Genomic DNA, 19,588 nt, shown 5'->3' with positions numbered 1-19,588 from the left:
AGCTCTTCAATCTCGTTCTTCACTTGCACTCATTTTCCTTAGATGTGTTATCGCCTGATCGCCACCAAACTTACTTAAATATCCTGATTAAGTCGAGATACTTGAACAATAATTGAAATTGTCGAAGGCTTGTGCAGCTGGGATCATTTGAAGTGTTACGTGTAAGACTTCAGAATAGTGTAATCCTTCGGAAAGGGGAGGTTTTGGCAGCGAGTGTGTTTTCATTTTCCATCTTTGAAGAAGTCTTGCTTTCTCCAGCATAATGCATAAACTGAAAACTCCAGCAGCGGTTGAAGTTCGCATATTAGGTTTTGTGGGGGGGGTTTCCCCTCAGGTAAAATGTTTGCTGGACTTAAATCACTGTTGCCTATTCTTACTCCATTTCTGCTATTTGTATCTAGAATGGTACGTCCCTGGTGATTGTGTGTGTGTGTGTGTGTGTGTGTGTGTGTGTGTGAGTGAGAGAGAGAGAGAGAGAGAATGTGTTTGCAATTTTTATTCTAGCATTATCTGTTCCCGTACTACACAAACGCCGCCTCGAGGTAAGGTAACTTCCTACATAGTATGGTTTTAGCTTATAAATGTTTAAAGTTAACACATTCTGGGGGCGCTTGGGTGGCTCAGTCGGTTAAGCGTCGGACTTCGGCTCAGGTCATGATCTCATGGTTCGTGGGTCCGAGCCCCGCGGGCTCTGTGCTGACAGCTCAGAGCCTGGAGCCTCTTTCAGATTCCGTGTCTCCCTCTCTCTCTGACCCTCCCCTGCTCATGCTCTGTCTCTGTCTCAAAAAATAAACTTAGGGGCGCCTGGGTGGCTTAGTCGGTTAAGCGTTCGGCGTTCGCTTNTCTCTCTGACCCTCCCCTGCTCATGCTCTCTCTCTCTCTCTCTCTCCTAGAAATAAATATATAAAAAAAACTTTAAAAAAAAAGGAATTAATGCCTTGAATATTCAGACTTTTTAATTGATTGTTTTCTTTCCACTAATCTCCCATCATTCTTACTTGGATGCCACTTTTGTCAATGTCAATGTTAATTTTTGACTTTTTTTTTTTTTAGAACACAAGTTTNTCTGCCTGGAGAGCTTTTAAAAATCACAATTTCCAGATCACACTGTTTTGTGCCATCTTGGCCTATTAATAGTTATCTTTTAAAATAATAAACTTAAATAATATTATATCTAAATAACATTGATATTTGGCTTCTAATACCAGACATCGTAATTTAATTGGTATGTGTGTGTTTTGTGCTATCTCAGCCTATTGATGGTAATGCTATGGTTAGAAATGCTTCAGGGCACTCACCTGGGCTCCAGTGAGCTTCCCACAAACCTCTCCCCTTTTGAAACCAATGTTCTTATGGTTCTTTTTTTTTTTAAGTTCTCAGTTAGTTTATTAATCCTGTCATGAAAAATCTGCAAAAGCACCAGATAGTCACTGCAGAATCTTTACTCCTTCTGTTGTCTAATGTCCAGCTTACTTCTTTTTGCCAGCACCAACATTGGCTTTTGCAGTTCCCCTGACTTTCTTCATTCTGTTCTTGCGTTCCTTTCGCTGTTTTCTGGATGTCTTTTTCTTCTCATACAGGCCATGTCTTGCAAGTCTATGTTTGGGTTCATTTTTCTTTGCATAATCCAAGGAATCATAAATCATGCCAAAGCCAGTTGTCTTGCCACCTCCAAAATGGGTTCTGAATCCAAACACAAAGATGACATCTGGTGTGGTCTTGTACATTTTGGCTAGTTTTTCCCGAATCTCTGTTTTAGGTACTGTTGCCTTTCCGGGGTGAAGAACATCAATGACCATCTGTTTCTGCTGAAGTAGTCGGTTGGTCATGAACTTCCTGGTCCGGATAGTTACTGTGTCGTTCATGATGGCGGCAGAGCCTCAAGCAGCCAGAGAGGAAAAGCCTTATGGTTCTTAATATGATTGCAGGACACCCTTTAGCAGTGGCCCTCAGGAAACTTTGAAAGAAAAAAGTTTATTTCTTATAAGCCCTGAAGCTCACAAGACACACCAGTGGGCACACAGCAAGGTTACAGGTAGAGAGGGAACAAGCTAGAACAGGCCTGGAGTTACGCTTGAGGATGGGGAGCAAGGATTTCATGGGTGAATTTAAAAAATAAGACCGGGAATTTAAAGTACAGGAAGAGAGAAAAGGGAAAACAAAAAACCAAGTGCTCCAAAATGGCCAGTTATTGAAATCAACCAAGAACTCTAAAACAAAGGAGTCTCAGTTGGGGGAGGTGGCCTGGCACTTTATCTAGTCATTTGGCTGGCTATGTGTTTATTCATGATAGTCATCTTTGAAGTGGATGCCTCAGCAATCCAAGCTTAAATCAGGCATCTGCATTATGAGAAAGGGGTGAGGAGGAGCAACTGTCAGGATTTACACAACAGCCTACCCTGTGATGCCAGAGTCAATGATGAGGACATTAACTGCCTGGATAGTTGGTATGTTAAAAGTCATGGTTAAGTAATTATACAGGAAATAGTTTGAAATCCAGTCAGTAGCCATTGTCCCAAACTTGAAAGAGTCCAGCCATGAAAATGGGTCAGTGATCTTGGGGGCTAGCCCTGAAAATCTGTTCAAGGATCTGGGTAATAAGTAGTCTGCTTTTTTTTTTTTTTTTAAGTTTATATATTTATTTTGAGAGGGAGGAAGAAGAAGAAGAAGAAGAAGAAGAAGAGAGAATATGAATGGGGGAAAGGCAGANCTTTTTTTTTTTTTTTTAAGTTTATATATTTATTTTGAGAGGGAGGGAGAAGAAGAAGAAGAAGGAGAGAATATGAATGGGGGAAAGGCAGAGAGAGGGGGAAAGAGAGAATCCCAAGCAGGCTCTGAGCTGTCAGCATAGCCTGATGTGGGGCTCCATCTCATGAGCCCTGAGATTATGACCTGAGCCAAAATCAAGAGTTGGGGGACTAAACTGACTGAGCCACCCAGGTGCCCCATGGTACAAATAGGTTTGAGCCTGTCCTTTGTTGGTAGATTGTTTCATATTCGATGGAACCAATCTCTTGTTTGTGAGCATAACTCAAAGTGTTATGTCTCATTTCAGGAAGTGGTCATGCAGGTGGGTTCCCCAAGTTAGGCCTGTTTAAAAAAAAACAACTGAGTAAATTTAAAGATCTTACTGGCTTTATTCATGGTTATGAATTGGGCAGCATCCCATCTAACAAAAAGGAGTTCCTAAGAGCTGTACAAAGTGAAAGGCAAGGCTGAAGGAGGCACAACAAGGAAGTAACTGTCAAAGAATGGGTTGTTTCAAGCAAGATCACCTTCCTTTGGGGGACGACAGAGGTCTATCAGGCAGATTACCTCAGTAGTGGTGACCAGGAAATTCCAGACAGATAGATTAAGATTATAATCAAAGTTTGTGAGTTCTGAAGGCTGTCAGTTGAGATTTCTAGGTGTCAGGCTCAAAGACTCTTCAGATGGAGTGAGAGCAGACATTGGCAATCTGTTAGATTTTCCTGCTTTGCAGTTTGAATGTCTCCGGTGATCTTTTCTGCGTGGCCCATGTAGCAACAGGCACCAGAACTGTCTATACATGAGCCGCAGTGGTGGTTTCTCTGAAGTTTCTGTCACGTCATTCACACTCTGTAGGGCTTCAGGGAAATGGGCAGCTTTAGTTTTCAGTGTCTCCAAGTCAGAAGGGTGGGAGAACATTTGGAAATGTTATAGCCAATATTGGAGGAAACTAGAAGAATTCAGAATCCAGTCTGGTTTAGAGGTCGAAAACTAAATCCTCAGAGACAATTAACAGCAATAGAATCTGATATCCACAAAGTTAATTACTTGAAACAGTCTTTCTCACATAATCACCCCCATTTCTATCGGAGATAATAAAAATAAGGCTAATTTTTAAAAAATAAATATAGTCTTATTAAACTAGGCCTTGTTATTTATATAAGCACAGCAAGAATAGTGATTAACCATATAGACTTTTCAATCTGCTTTGCTAGAACTTTTCATAAGGAATCTGATTGAACTTTTAAAAGCCTCTCAAGACTATGAAGCCAATCATGAAACTTGCCATTAGGCTTTGCCTGCAACATGTATAGATTTGGGTGAATTCCTCTCTTCTTGAGGTTCCTAAAATACCCTGAGGTTCCTAGGCCTGCCGGGGTCAGCTGCGTGTTGGGCTCCCCGCTGAGCATGGAGACTGCTTGGGATTCTGTCGCTCTGGCGCTCTCTGCTCCTTCCCTGCTTGAGGGTGCGCTCACTCCCCATCTCTCTCTCTCAAAATAAATAAATGAACATTTAAACAAAAAACAGGGCACCTGGGTGGCTCAGTTGGTTAAACATTTGAATCTTGATTTCGGCTTGGATCATGATCTCACAGTTAGTGGGTTTGAGCCCCTCGCATCAGGCTCTGCACAGACTATGAGGAGACTGCTTAGGATTCTCTCTCCCCCTCTCTCTGCCACTCCCCAAATTGCACTCTGTCAGTTCTCTTTCTCTGCCTCTTTCTCTCAAAATAAATAAACTTAAAAAAAAAATACCAAAAATGTATCGCCTTAATCTAATCAAGAGAAAGCATTAGACAAGCCTAAACTGAGAGGCATTCTTGAAGTAACTGACTTATTCTCTTCAAAAATGTCATGAAAAATAAGGGAAGATTTAAGTCTGAAATTATTTCAAAATAAGAAGTTAAAAACATTCACATGAGTGCTATCATGTTATATGTCATTTCCTTTTTTCTTTTCCCTGAAATTATACTCGAGATTTGTTATCAACTAGATTTTAATTAACTATTGGCTTCATCCTCTATTGATGTACATTATAGTTTTTTTTTTTTAATGTTTATCTTTTTTTTAATACCTATTTTTGAGGGGGAGGGTACCATGAGAGGGAAAGGGGTAGAGAGAGGGAAACACAAAATCCGAAGCAGGCTCCAGGCTCTGAGCTGTCAGTACAGAGTCTGATGCGGGGCTCGAACTCAATGAACAGTGAGATCATGACCTGAGCCGAAGTCAGACACTTAACCGCTTAACCTTAACCGACTGAGCCACCCAGGTGCTCCTGTCTATTGTTTTTAAAATGTGCGTGAGCAGGGAAGGTGCAGAGAGATGGGGAGACAGAGGATTGGAAGTGGGCTCTGCGCTGATAGCAGCAACCTGATGCAGGGCTTAAACCCACAAACTGCAAGATCATGACCTGAGCCACACTTGGGCATTCAACTGACAGCACCAGCCAGGCACCCCGATTGTACATTATACTTTTAATTTGCATTTCTCTGTAACTAATGATGTTGATCCCATTTTCATGTGTCTATTGACTATATGTATGTCTTTTTTGTTAAGTGTTTAATTCCTTTGGGAGGTGGATATTTTTAAAGCTTTTTATATATACTGCCTTCCTAAAATTGTAATTATTCTCTTACTAGCATCATATGAAAATGGCTATTTCATTCTTTTTGGTATTCATGTTCATGATAACAATGGAAGTACAGAAATACAGCTTTCTTTGGTGCTTTGGATTAAGATGTCTTTTCTAATCATAAAGTATTGTCTTACAGAAAAATGGCTACCGGACAGGACCGGGTAGTTGCTCTAGTGGACATGGACTGCTTTTTTGTTCAAGTGGAACAGCGGCAAAATCCTCATTTGAGGAATAAACCTTGTGCGGTTGTGCAGTACAAATCATGGAAGGGTGGTGGGTACGTATCAGTTATTGTAACCATCACCTATTTTAATCTAAGAATACATGGCAGTATGCTAGGTCCTGTTGAGATTTCTCAGCTGCTGTGTTTCAGATGGAATAATGGCATCTGTGACCAAAAAGTTTCTACTATAATGTTTATAGTTCTTTTTGCTTGTCATCATTTAACACTTTTCTGTTTCTCTTTTTTTTCTAACCTTAGAATAATTTCAGCGAGTTATGAAGCTCGTGCATTTGGGGTCACTAGAAGCATGTGGGCAGATGATGCTAAGAAGTTATGTCCAGATCTTCTACTGGCACAAGTTCGTGAGTCTCGTGGGAAAGCTAACCTTACCAAGTAAGATGAAAAGATTGTTTAGGCAAATGGAAGAATTGGAAATAATATAATATGAGGCCCTTAAGAACTGAGGTTTCAAATTTGTTTGGTGTAAATATCTGAAAAAGTTCCCTTTGGACAGCCAGCTTTTCTCTGTGAAATGAAATAGATTTGATACCATGTTTCAGGAACAGTTCAGAGTCATTACAACCTATAACAATTGGTGCCCTTAACACCCTTTCAGTTCCTTAATTATTTAAAAATTGGTATTATAATTAACACTTAAGGGTGCCTGGGTGACTGACTATTGGTTAAGCGTCCAACTCCAACTCAGGTCATGATCTCACGGTTTGTGAGTTCAAGCCCTGCATCAGGCTTTATGCTGATATTACAGAGCCTACTTGGGATTCTTTCTCTCTCCCTATCTCTCTGTCCCTCTCTCTGCCCTCTCTCTGCCCCTTGCATTTCTCTCCCTCCCTCCCTCTCTCTCAAAATAAACTTTACAAAAGAAAAACTTAATACCAGTTCTCATGCTCCCAAGCCAAAAGTCTGAAATGTTTGACGTAATTAAATTGATTGAAACTAAGTTTTTCCACAGAAGGCTGAGTCAAACTGGCATTGTAGTGCAGTATCTAGAATTACTTGCCAGACCTAGGGGCGCCTGGGTGGCTCAGTTGGTTAAGTGTCTGATTTTGGCTCAGATCATGATCTCACGATTCATGGGTTTGAGTCCCGTGTTGGGCTCGGTGCTGACAGCTCAAAGCCTGGAGCTGCTTCAGATTTTGTCTCCGTCTCTTTCTGCCCCTCCCCTGGTCTGTCTCTGTCTCTGTCTCTCTCAAAAAAAATAAACATTAAAAAGAATTCTAAAAATAATAGAATTACTTGCCAGAACTGAGCAATCTCAAAGAAGCTTACATTCTCTGTGTTTGAAGTACACTGTTGCTCCCCAGATTTTAGAATGTTAGCCTTAGAATGGAGATGTGTCTGGGTATAGCCTAGGTTAGAGGAGGTAGGTACAAGCTCCAGCCAATATAACAATCCTAATAGAGAATATGTTTTGAGCATATGTCCTGTGCCAGCCTGTGTTAAGCTCTCCATAGGCAGTATCTCTTAAATTTCACATTATTATAAGGTAGGTTCTAGTGTACCCACCCCCACCTCCATGAAGATGTAAGATTAAAGAGGTTAAGCAATGTAAGTTCACACAACTAGGAAGTAGAAGACTGAAGATTCCAAGGGGGTGAGGGGGTTTGGATTTCAGTATCCACATTCTCACAGTACACTCTGCCATGTAGTGTGTAGGGATCATGGTTTGACTTAAGACAGATTTGATTGAAGATTAATAACAACCCTAAAGTAGAATTAAATTCAGCTAATGGACATAAACTTCATTGCATTGAATGGAGTTTTATGCTAGTAAAGACAGTGTAATTTTCCAGAAATAATAGTTGACTTCATGATGTGAGTTTGAAAGGCCACCTGCCAGCAACTTTAAACTGGATCATTTATCTTAGTCTTAAAGTTTTCATCAAATGATGAGCAAAACCAGTTTTGTCAAATTTAGGAGTTAGTTTATAGATGAGAGTTATTAAGACCTGGAGAATTAAAATTGCTGTTTTGATAACTAATTTACAAGACCAGGTTATAAATATGATTTGCAGAAATGTATGTACATTGAAGTTTATCAAATATTCTTAAAGTAGTTTGGAGTAATTTGCTCACGAGGCTGTGAAGGAACACCAGCTATTACAATAGAGTATCCTTTCCTCATTCTGTGTGTATGCCTTTATCATGCCCTCATGCTCTTGCACGTGCTTGCACTCTTTTCCTTTGAGGTCTGACTGTTCTCTTTCCTGCAGAAATAATGATTAAAAGAAAAAAATCCAAGTCTTTCTCCAATTCTTTTGAAAATGTTTTATAACAATAATTATACTAGTTTTTATAGATGTCTTTGTGAAATGGTACAAATATTTCACTTTTATGATAGATTCAATAGGAACAAAGAACTTTAAATTCCATAGCAGGCTCAAAATAAAGAAAATATGTACGTGTTACCATAGGAAACTAGCTATCTACAGCCAAAAGAGCTGTTTGTTAGGTGGATAGTGAAGTGGGTCTCCCCTGGGGAAGGCTGTCACCACATTCTAGGCACTTACCTTCAGCTTGATAATTTGAATGTTAGTATTCCCAGAAGTGAATGGACTTGGTTGGGTGTATGTGTGTGTAGCAAGGGTCAGCTTACATGCTGTCACTTTGTTAATTTATTCTCACTTTCGTCTTTGGAGAGATCCTTGTCACATAAACATGTTCATGGCCTGGACACTTTCCACCTTCGTAGTGCTAGAGTCACACTAAAAATGTTTGCCTCGGTGTTTCTTCTTTTTCTTTGCTTCTATTATGACCATCTGCCTGCTCACTGACCACTTCATTTGTGTTACTATCACCTCTCTGCCAAACCATTTGTCTCTTAGAGACCTTACGTTGGTTATGTATGTGATGATTCCATTATGAGATGGAGGGGATGGGACGGACTATCTCAATTGTTGCATTCATTTATTGCCTACATATATGATAATCTTTATGTTTTTTAGGTACCGGGAAGCGAGCGTGGAAGTGATGAGGATCATGTCTCGTTTTGCTGGGATTGAACGTGGCAGCATTGATGAGGCTTATATGGATCTGACCAGTGCTGTACATGAGAGACTGCAAAAGCTACAAGGTCAGCCTATCTCGGCTGACTTGTTGCCAACCACCTACATTGAAGGGTTGCCCCAAGGCCCTACAACAGCAGAAGGGACTGATCAGAAAGGTACTTCCATAGCATCATATTGCTTCTGCTTCCTGCCTTTGGAGCCTGCTTTGCTTGGTCACGCTGATCCTTCTTGGATTGATTGAAAGGAAACTTAAACTACAACCTGACTGAATCACAAGGACTCACAAGGAAGGATATACACATTCTTTTATCTTTTCAGGCATATGGATGTTGAGAAGCTGTGACATCTGTATGAAATCAAGTTTCTCTTTAGTTATAACTAGAACAGGTTAGAGTTATCAGTAGACTGAGCACTTCTGTCATCTGTAGGTTAACTTACAGTGTTATAACTTGGTTCTTTCATTGTTGAAGTTTTTTAAGACGTCAAGTTCAGGGAGATGAACCACTTAAAAATTTCTAGTCAATTTATAGTGAAAACTATCAATGGACTGTGCAAGGTCTCACTTTATTTATTTTCCTTACTTTATAGTGATTCCCCCTTCCCTGTCTGCCTCTCCTTCTAGCACCCACTGATATATTTGGTATATCTTCTTAAAGTTGTATATGTTTTTATAAATTACTGTGTTGCTTTATGTTTGTGCTTTTAAAATTTGTGCTTTTTAATTAAAAGATAGTATTATAGGTTGCATTCTGACTCTACCAATTTTTAAATTTTAATTCTACTGTCACTAACATACAGCATAGATTCCATTCCTTTTCTTAAATTTCCTTTACTGGTGATTTTATAGAAATTTCCATGTAGTTGTATTTATGTGTAATTGATTGTTTTTAATTACAGCATAATCCATGGTACGGATCTATGATATTTATAGACAATTCTCCTAGTGATGAACTTGTTACTTTTAATTTTCTTAATGTTTGTATGATAAGTGTCCTCATTCATCCTCTTAGATCTATGCAGGGATTTTTCTTTTTTTTTTTTAATTTTTTTAAATGTTTTATTTATTTTTGAGAGAGGGATACAGACAGCATGAGCAGAGGAGGGTCAGAGAGAGAGGGAGTCACAGAATCCGAAGACAGTCCCCAGGCTCTGAGCTAGCTGTCAGCACAGAGCCCGACATGGGGCTCGAACTCACGAACCCACAAACTATGAGATCATGACCTGAGCTGAAGTCGGACGCTTAACAGACTGAGCCACCCAGGCGCCCGTGTGCAGGGGTTTTTCTGAAAATATTCTTGTGAGTGGACTGCTACGTCATAAGGCATACACATATATTGTTTCACTAAATACTGCCAGATCGTTCCTCAGAATGGCTGTAATGGTTACTCCACGCCTGTAGCACACAAGAATTCTCTTTGCCCTCGTATTCTTGCCAGCGGCTGATATTTTCGAATGTTCAAAAGTATTTACCGACATGATGGCTATAAAGTAGTATTTCATAAGGAGCTCTTGGCTGGATCAGTTGGAAGAGCATGTGAAGTGACACTTGATCTCGGGATTGTGAGTTCAAGCCCCACATTGGGTGTAGAGAGTAATAAAAGTAAATTAATAAACTTTAAAAAAAGCCTTTAAATAGCAAAGTGGTTCCACAAAGTATAGCATAAACAAAGTTAACGGGTGAAAGATTTGGGAGGAGTAGAAAAATGAAATTTTTATTTGGTGTTTTCAGTTTGTTTAAGTTTATATTTCTTTATTTACTAGTTGAGGTTGAGCATTTCTTCATGTATTTGTTAGTTACGTTTCTACTTTTGTGAATTGCTTATTTATAACCTTTACCCAATTTATCATTGGATTGCCTGCCTTTTTTTTATTGCAGGAGTTCCTTTATATTGCAGTTATCCTTGTATATTGCAGTTATTAGTGTCTTGTCTATTTTTGACATTGCAAATATCTTCCCCAAATCTGTCATCCGTTAACTTTGTTTATGCTATACTTTGTTGGACAAAATTCTTTTAGTCCATCCATTTTTCACCTTATGGTTTATGCATTTTGAAACTTGTTTTAGACATCCATTTCTACTAGAAGTTCACAAACACCTTTTTCTACACTTCTTTTTGCCTTAGAATTTTTTTAGGTCTTTTGACCATATAGAGTTCAACCTTTTTATTTGATTTTATAAATAAAAATCTTATTTATATTATTTAAAAAATTTTTTTTGAGAGAGAGCATGAGTGAGCTAGGGGCAGAGAGAGAGAATCCCATGAGGTACAGAGAGAAAGGGAGAGAGTGCAGAGCTCAAGCCCCGGAGTGGGTTCGAGCTCACAAGAGCAAGGCTCAAACTCACCTGAAGTAGGGATCGATCTCACCTGATAGTGGGGCTTGATCTCACGAACCACTGAGATCATGTCCTGAGCCAAAGTCGGATGCTTAATTGACTGAGCTACCACCCCAGGTGCCCCTGTTTTTTTATTGTTCTTATAATGAGTCCATTTTCCGAACAGTTACTTATTAAATAATCCATTCTTTCTCAACCTCACATGTAGACATGGGTTGGTTTCTATAGTATCCCATTTGTCTCTCTGCTCCTGCTCCAGAAACACATTGTTTTTATTACTATTTGTAGTATGTTCTATTTGATAAGGATGACCCTCTGTTTTTGCTTTTCACAATTGTCTTAGCTCTATTGTACCTTTGTTGTTCAGTGTGCATTTTAGAATACATTAGTTGAGGGGCGCCTGGGTGGCTTAGTCGGTTGAGCATCCGACTTTCGCATAGGTCATGATCTCGCGGTTCGTGGGTTCGAGCCCTGCGTCCGGCTCTGTGCTGACAGCTAGCTCAGAGCCTGGAACGTGTTTCAGATTCTGTGTCTCCCTCTCTCTCTGACCCTCCCCTGTTCACGCTGTGTCTGTCTCTCTCTCTCTCTCTCTCCTAGAAATAAAAAATATTAAAAAAAAAAATACATTAGTTGAATTCCTCAAAAAATCTTGATAGGATTACATTGAAGTTACATTGTTAGAGAAGATAGTTATCTCAATGTTATGCCATCCATAAGCATATCACCAATATTTATCTGCTGTAATATTTTTACTTCTGAGATCTGGAATCCAGTATGTTTCCTTTTTTTCCCTCATCTACACTTTTAATTGATACAATACACATGAAGTGCATAAATCATAAGTGTATACCTTGACTAATTTTCACAAAGTGAACCTCCCTTTGTAAGTAGCTTTCAAATCAAAACCAAAACCAGAATCCTAAAAGGCACACCTGCCTATACTTCAGACACTATCCATTCCTCTCCCCTTTCTACAGTAACCATTGTCCTTATTTCTATTTAGCTTATTTTTGAACTTTATAAAATTGAAATCATGCAATGTATACTTGAGTCTGGCCTCATTTGATTAACATTATCTTTGTGAGATTCATCTGTTCTGTTGTATGTAGTTGAGTGTGTTTACTTTCATTGCTGTGTAGTACTGCATTACATGAGTATACTACAAATTATCCGCTCTACAGCTGATGGATATTTGGGTTGTTTCCGTTTTGGGGCTCCTGAGAAAAGTGCTGCTATGAACATTCTTGTAAATATCTTTTGTTGAACAAATGTATGATTTCTGTTGGGTCTATGACTAGAAGTGTTTAATTGTAGGATTTTCCTATAATCAGCTTTAGTTTGCTTATAGTCAGCTTTAGTAGGTACTGCCAAAATGGTTGTGCCAATTTATTTTTTAAAAGTTTGTTTGAGGGACGCCTGGGTGGCTCAGTTGGTTAAGCATCCGACTTCGGCTCAGGTCATGATCTCACAGTTCATGGATTCGAGCTCCATGTCAGGCTCTGTGCTGATAGCTCAGGGCCTGGAGCCTGTTTGAGATTCTGTGTCTTCCTCTCTCTGTGCCCCTCCCCACTTGTGCTCGGTCTCTGTCTCTCCAAAAAACGAATAAATGTTAAAGTTTATTTGTCTGAGACAGTCACAGCGTGAGCGGGGGATGGGCAGAGAGAGAGAGAGGGAGGGAGAGAATCTCAAGCAGGCTCCGCACTGCCAGCACAGAGCCCACTGTGGGGTTCAAACCCACAAACCCTGAGAACATGACCTGAGCCGAAACCAAGAGTCATACTCTCAACCACCTGAGTCACCCAGGAGTCCCTGGTTGTACCAATTTATAATCCCACTCGTAGCAGATGTGAAAATTCCAGTTGTTTCACCTCCTTTTCAGCACATGCTTTTTTTTTCCCTCTTTTGCATTTTAGCCATTTTGATGGGTGTGTAGTGATATCCGTGGTTTTAGTTTGTATGTCCCTGGTCTTAATGAAGTTGACCACCTTTAAATTTATTGACCATTTAGATTTTTTCTTTCATTAAGTACCTCTTTAAGTCCTTTGCCCATTTTTTCTTGTTGTTGTTGGATTGTCTTGTCTCCTTCATAGGACTTCTTTATGTAATCTGAAATGAATCCTTTATTAAATATCCGTGGCAAATACCTTCTGGTCAGCCACTTGTTTTTCACTCTCTTACTGGTGGCTTTTGATGAAAGAGAGGTTCTTGATTTTAATTTGGTCCATGTATGTTTTTTTTAGTTTTTTATGGACAATATTTTTATGTCCTGTTTAAGAAATACTTACCTGCCTCAAGGTTATGAAGCAATTCTGTTGTCTTTTTCTAGAAGCTTTATTCTGTTTTTCACATTTAGATTTACAATCCATTGTGTATGTGTCTGTAGAGTGTGAGATAGGGATCAAGATTCCTTTTTTTTATTATGTGAGTATCCAATTATATCTTTATTAAAGCTTTACTTTTTTTATAAAGGTGTTGTGCATTCATTTGTTATGTTCCTAAATGCCTTAATTTTTTTTACTGCTATTGTTTTACTTTTTCCTTTATTATGTTTTATACTTAGTTGTTGATGTGTAGGGGAGCAATAAGTGATTTTTGTAAAATTCATCTTCATTTACCTATCTGACAAAAGTGTGTGATATATAGGCATAGGTAGGTTTGGTTATAGACCATCCACAGTAAAGCAAGTATCTCAGTAAACTGAGTCAAATTAATTTTTTGGTTTCCTAGTGCATATACAAGTTATGTTTATACTATACTATAATCTATTATAGAGTATATAGTAGCATTAGATCTTTAAAAAGCACATACCTGAATTAAAAAAAAAAACTTTAATGCTAAGAAATGCTAACCATCTGAGCTTTTAGGAAGTTTTAATCACTGATTCCAGATCACCATGATAAATATAACAATAATGAAAAAGCTTGAGATATTGTGAGAAATACCAAAAAGTGATATAGAGACACAAAGTGAGCAAATGCTGTTTGGAAAATGGTGCCAATAAATTTACTTGACAGGGTTGACACAGATCTTCAGTTTTTTAGAAAATGCAGTATCTGCAAAGCACATTGAAGCCAGGTACAATAAAACAAAGTATGCCTGTAATCTGCATGAAAATGCTTTTGATAAATGTATTCAACGGATAAAAATACTTTCTTAATTAACATAAAATTAAGGCAAGACACCTGAGTGGCTCAGTTGGTTGAGTGTCCACCTTTGGCTCAGGTCATCTCATGGTTCAAGGGCTCCGGCCCTGCGAAGGGCTTTCTGCTGACAGCATGGGAGCCTGCTTCGGATTGTCTGTCTCCCTCTCTCTCTGTTCCTCCCCTGCTTGCACGCACACATGCTCATGCACACACGGGCGCTCTCTCTCTCAAAAATAAACATTTTAAAAACTCTTAAATTTAAAATACTAAAATCAGGGCAACAAAAATTGGTTTTTGTGCTAATATTAGATTGTAATAGTTCTAGATACCAGATCTAACAGGATCTGGGTCTTAATTTTTTTTTTTTTTTTTTTTTTTGAGAGAGAGGGCAAGTGGGAAAGGGGCAGAGAGAGAGAGAGAGACAGAGAATCCCAAGCAGGCTCCACACAGTCAGTGCACAGAGCCTGACATGGGGCTCAAACTCATGAAACCATCAGGTCATAACCTGAGCCAAAGTCGGACGCTTAACCAACAGAGGCACCCAGGTACCCCTAGGTCTTAAATGTTTTAAATCAAATATTATGAAACTGAAATTAAGCTGGATCTCCCTGAACAAAAAAAAAAGTCATTTTTTTTTTTTTACAAATAGTTTATTGTCAAATTGGTTTCCATATAACACCCAGTGCTCATCCCCACAAGTGCCCTCCTCCATGCCCATCTCCCCCCTCCCCCCACATCCATCACTCCTCAGTTTGTTTCTCAGCATTCAAGAGCCTCTCGTGGTTTGCAAAAAAAATGTCATTTAGAGGCTTTTTGAACAAGGTATCTACAGTTTGCCCCAGGCATCTTCTAGTACTTTTCATAATAGCTCTCTTCAAAACAGCAGATCTCCCTTTTGTTTGTAACAGGAACATTGCTACTTTTAGAACTATTATTTTGTAACATTGTTCTTATTCATAAGTGCTTCAGTAAAACATCTTGAATGCTGGCCATTAACCAAAAGGAAACTGTCTGAATACCATCCTATAGCAAGTTAACTTCTTGCTGGAGGTGGGGGTGGGGGTGGGGCACTTAAGGCAGTCTGTAATTACTTGTAGAAATAATACACATTTGCCCAGATAAAGGTCCAAGAGAGTTTAACTTGCTTCTGGTTAAAGTGGTGAATTTCCCATGGGTTCCATGTTTTAAAATAAGACATAAGATGTAAAGTTTCCTTTTGCTGTTGAACAGTTGTAGGATATGCCTTTAGTATGTTGTATTGAAGGATAGTAGTAGAACTGTCCAGGGAAGCTTGCGAGAAAGACCATTAAGGAATCATAGCAGAGTTTATCAGCTGGAGGCTGCAAATCCTTCAGTTCTTTCAGGGAAATAACATAGACAATAAAAATTGTGCCACTTAGAGGAGGCAGAGTTATGGTATGTAAACATTTGATGAACTATGTCCTGATTTTCTTTATTATTTTGGGACCAGTGTCAGAAATTTAATGGTCATAAGAAGGAAGGTTTTTCTTTGGTTTTAGCTTTGTGTACCACTTCTCTCTGTGTGTCTAATGCTTTAAAACACTTGGAATTGGTTTTATAATGGTTTAGGTCATTGGTTCTTTAAGGATTTTGTGAGGGCTGTATCCCCTTTTGGAAACTTTTTGAAAGCTTGTGGACCCTTGCTTGCCTCAGAAAAATACATATCTACATGTAAGACAAATTTGTGTGCAGTTTTCGGGAGATTCACAGACCCTCTGAAACCCACATACCTCAGAATAAGAACTGTTACTACACATTATATTGGTATTTTGGGCTGCAATGCCTTGTTAAAGAGCTCTCCAACTGAAGTTGCTGGTGTATACTTTCATTGGTGAAAAATCTTTCCTTCAACTCAAATGGACATGTACCTCTTTCTTCTATACCCATCTTTCTTATCTATGTACATTTTTATTAAAAACGCCAATGTTTATTTCTGTGTGTCTTATGTATCTGTTGCCTTAGCATGTCTAGTTTATTTTATTTATAGTGCTCAGAACAGTGTAAAGTCTAGTAATTAGGATATTTCATATTATATTCCTGAGTCTTCATATAATATGTGCAACCAAAAAACTGGTAACAGAAATTAGCTGATCTACGTGCATATAATCTTCTAGAACTTGTTTTTCATGGATGTGGCATATGTCAAACCTAGGGAAAGAAGCCAGGTATTGATATTTTGATAGTGAAGTTTCTGTTCAGCTCTCCCATCCTGCCCCTTAATTCACGGCTAGCAGTCCTGTTCAGCCATACTGCATTTGCAACTTTGTATTTTCTGTTTCTGAAACAGTTATGTGTGTGAAAAGTTTCAGTGGTAGGATTACTTAAAGATAATACTCAAAAACTGCCAGAGTGTAAACTCCCTTAAGGGCCATTTTGGAACTAGTTTGTATTAGCTAAGGACCTCCTTAGTTTTTTCCTCCCTTTGCTCTTATTTTATTTCCTTTTAAGCATATATTGAACATCTTTTGAATGCCCACGACATGAAGCAGTTGTGTAGTAGTATAAGAAATTGTAAACCTTGGGGTGTCTGGGTGGCTCAGTTGGTTGAACGTTCAACTCTTGATTTTGACTCAGGTCATGATCCCTGAGTAGTGGGAGCGAGCCCTGTAACAGGCTCCATGTTGAGTGTGGAGGCTGCTAAGATTCTCTCTCTCTCCCCTTCTGCCCGTCTCCCTCACTTGCACACACTCTCTCTAAAATAAAAATAAATTAAAAAAATTATAAACCATGTTTAATGATGAGAGTTGTAGGGGTTGGTGGGGTCCCCCAACCGGCTTTGAAGACGTAAGCTGCCATATTGTGAGCGGGCCTTCGGAGAAGGCTAGATTGAAATTTGCCCTCTACTGACAGCCAATAAGAAAACGGGAACCAAACTCTGCCAACAACAAGAAGGAGCTTAGAAGACACTAATCAGCTCATAGCACAAGAGAGGGCATACTTATTATCAGTACAGGAACTTCTCGTTTGTAGTTTTGGTCTCTGGAGTTGTGGAGTCTAAGTAGAGGTTTATCAGTTTAACCCCAAGTTTTGGCACAAGTCATCAATGCTCAGTCTTATGTCAGTTCTCTTCATCGTTGCACTGGAGGTACAAGATGGTGTAATCAGAATAAAGAGGAAATAAAACATAATTCAGTTGTGAAGGAAGAAGTAAACTTTATCTGCAGGTGGCATGACCATGTTTGTAGAAAATCCTAAGGAATCTACACCCCCGCCCTAAAAAAATCCAGTAAGTGAGATTAGCAAGGTTGCAGGCGACAAAGTCAGTATACAAAAATCAATAGCATTTCTATACACTAAAATTTTAAATGAGAACTTGAAATTTAAAAGCAGTATTATTTGCAATAGGATTACAATCACGAAATTATTAGAAATACATATGTGAAGGGGTGCCTGGGTGACTCAGTTAAGTATCTGACTTCAGCTCAGGCCATGATCTCATAGTTCGTGAGTTTGAGCCTGCGTCGGGCTGGAACAGCCTGGAGCTTCCTTCGGATTCTGTGTCTCCCTCTCTCTGCTCCTCCCTCTCATGAACGCTCTCTCTCTCTTAAATATTTAAAAAATACATATATGAAATATATATAAATGAAAAACTAGTTCAATGAAAACTATAAAACATTTCTGGTAAATTAAAAAAGATGAAATCAATGAAGAGATATATTTATGGATCAGAAGACTAAATATTAAATATTCGAGCTCAAGTCTCCCCAAATTGACCTAAAGATTCATTGTTTTCCCTTCTAGAATCTCAGTAGGATTTTGTAGAAATTGACAAACTGATTTGAAAATGTGTATGAAAATGCAAAGGATGTGGGGATAGCCAAACAACTTTGAAAAAGAACTAAGTTGGAAGACTTAAACACTACCTGGTTTTAAGAATTACAGAAGTGCCGGGGTGCCTGGGTGGCTTAGTCGGTTAAGCGTCCGACTTTCGCTTAGGTCATGATCTCACGGTTCGTGGGTTCGAGCCCCGCGTCGGGCTCTGTGCTGACTGCCAGCTCAGAGCCTGGAGCCTGTTTCAGTCTGTGACTCCCTCTCTCTCTGACCCTCCCCTGCTCACGCTGTCTCTCTCTCTCTCTCCCTCCTAGAAATAAATAAAAATATTTAAAAAAAAAAAAGAATTATAGAAGTGCCTGGGTGGCTCAGTGTCTTAAGCATCCGACTCTTGATTTTGGCTCAGGTCATGATCTTCTGCTTCACAAGACTGAGCCCTGGGTCAGGCTCCGCACTGACAGCGGGGAGCCTGCTTGGGATTCTCGCTCTCTGCCCCTCTCCCACTTGTGTTTTCTCTCTCTCAAATAAACTTAAAAAATATTTAATTGTAACTTTACAGCAACTAGGGCAGTGTACTATTGCTGTAAGGGGAGACAGGTCAATGGTAGTGAACAGGAATTACACAAATGGATCCCCACAATTTTTGGTCAATTGGTTTCCAGATAGCTACCCAGATAATTCAATAGGAAAGGAAACTCTTTCAGTTCTAGTGGGCGTTTTATACCAAAAACTGCCAGAGCCTTCTCCCCAGAGCCCACTTCAGTGTATCAGAGAAAAACCAAAACTGTATAGATTCTTATCACCTAGAGAAGGAAACAAATGCTGCTTATCGTCTGTGGCCCTGTTCAACTGACATGGATATAGAGTGACAGGACTGTAGCACTACTTCATCTGGGAGACCAATAATAAAATTTACAGCAGAGAAAATCTAGCTCTACTTGTTGAGAAAAGAGTCCAGAAAATCCCAGAATTTCAATAAATTCATATTGTTTTGTTTCCTAAACTTAACAGATAATAGGTGGTTTATTTTTAATGTTTATTAATTTTTGAGAGAGAGAGAGAGCTTACACAAGCAGGGGAGGGGCAGAGAGAGAGAGACAGAGGATCCAAAGTGGGCTCTGTGCTAACAGCAGAGAGCCCGATTCGGGACTCAAACCCACCAACCATGAGATCGTGACCTGAGTAGAAGTCAGACATTTAACCGACTGACCCACCCATTTGCCCCTATAATATGTGGTTTTTATTTTAAAAAAAAATTTTTTTAAGATTTATTTATTTTTGAGAGAGAGACAGAATATGAGCCAGGGAGGGGAAGAGAGATAGGAAGACACAGAATCTGAAGCAGGTTCCAGGCTCTGAGCTGTCAGCACAGAGCCCGATGCAGGGTTTGAATTCACAAACTGTGAAATCATGACCTGAGCTCAAGTCAGACGCTTAACCGATGGAGCCACCCAGGCACCCCATAATAGGTGGTTTTAAAAGAAGGTTTAGATTTGGGGCTCCTGGGTGGCTCCATCAGTTAAATGTCCAACTTGAGCTCAGGTCATGATTTCACAATTCATGGGTTCGAGCCCCACATCAGGCTCTGTGCTGACAGCCAGCTCAGAGGCTGGAGCCTGTTTCGGATTCTGTGTCTCCCTCTCTCTGACCCTCCCCTGCTCACGCTGTCTCTGTCTCTCTCTCAGAA

The 19,588-nt window shown here is 39.4% G+C and overlaps 1 protein-coding gene and 1 pseudogene across 1 annotated transcript in view; one reads left to right on the top strand and one right to left on the bottom strand.

Moving 5' to 3' along the window:
* POLH (DNA polymerase eta) overlaps window positions 1-19,588 on the top strand; it is a 34,454-nt gene that overhangs the window by 534 nt on the left and 14,332 nt on the right. Inside the window, exons 2-4 of the mRNA XM_077764886.1 lie at window positions 5,519-5,659; window positions 5,864-5,998; window positions 8,569-8,786. Coding sequence (XP_077621012.1) covers window positions 5,523-5,659; window positions 5,864-5,998; window positions 8,569-8,786 — 490 coding nt within the window. The 5' untranslated portion in view covers window positions 5,519-5,522. The remainder of the gene's footprint in view (window positions 1-5,518; window positions 5,660-5,863; window positions 5,999-8,568; window positions 8,787-19,588) is intronic.
* On the bottom strand, window positions 1,384-1,896 carry LOC144232081 (small ribosomal subunit protein eS24 pseudogene; annotated as a pseudogene).

The sequence above is a fragment of the Crocuta crocuta genome, unplaced genomic scaffold (assembly GCF_008692635.1).
Source record: "Crocuta crocuta isolate KB4526 unplaced genomic scaffold, BGI_CrCroc_1.0 scaffold44, whole genome shotgun sequence".
Classification (NCBI taxonomy): domain Eukaryota; kingdom Metazoa; phylum Chordata; class Mammalia; order Carnivora; family Hyaenidae; genus Crocuta; species Crocuta crocuta.
This window is presented reverse-complemented; position numbering and strand designations above follow the sequence as displayed.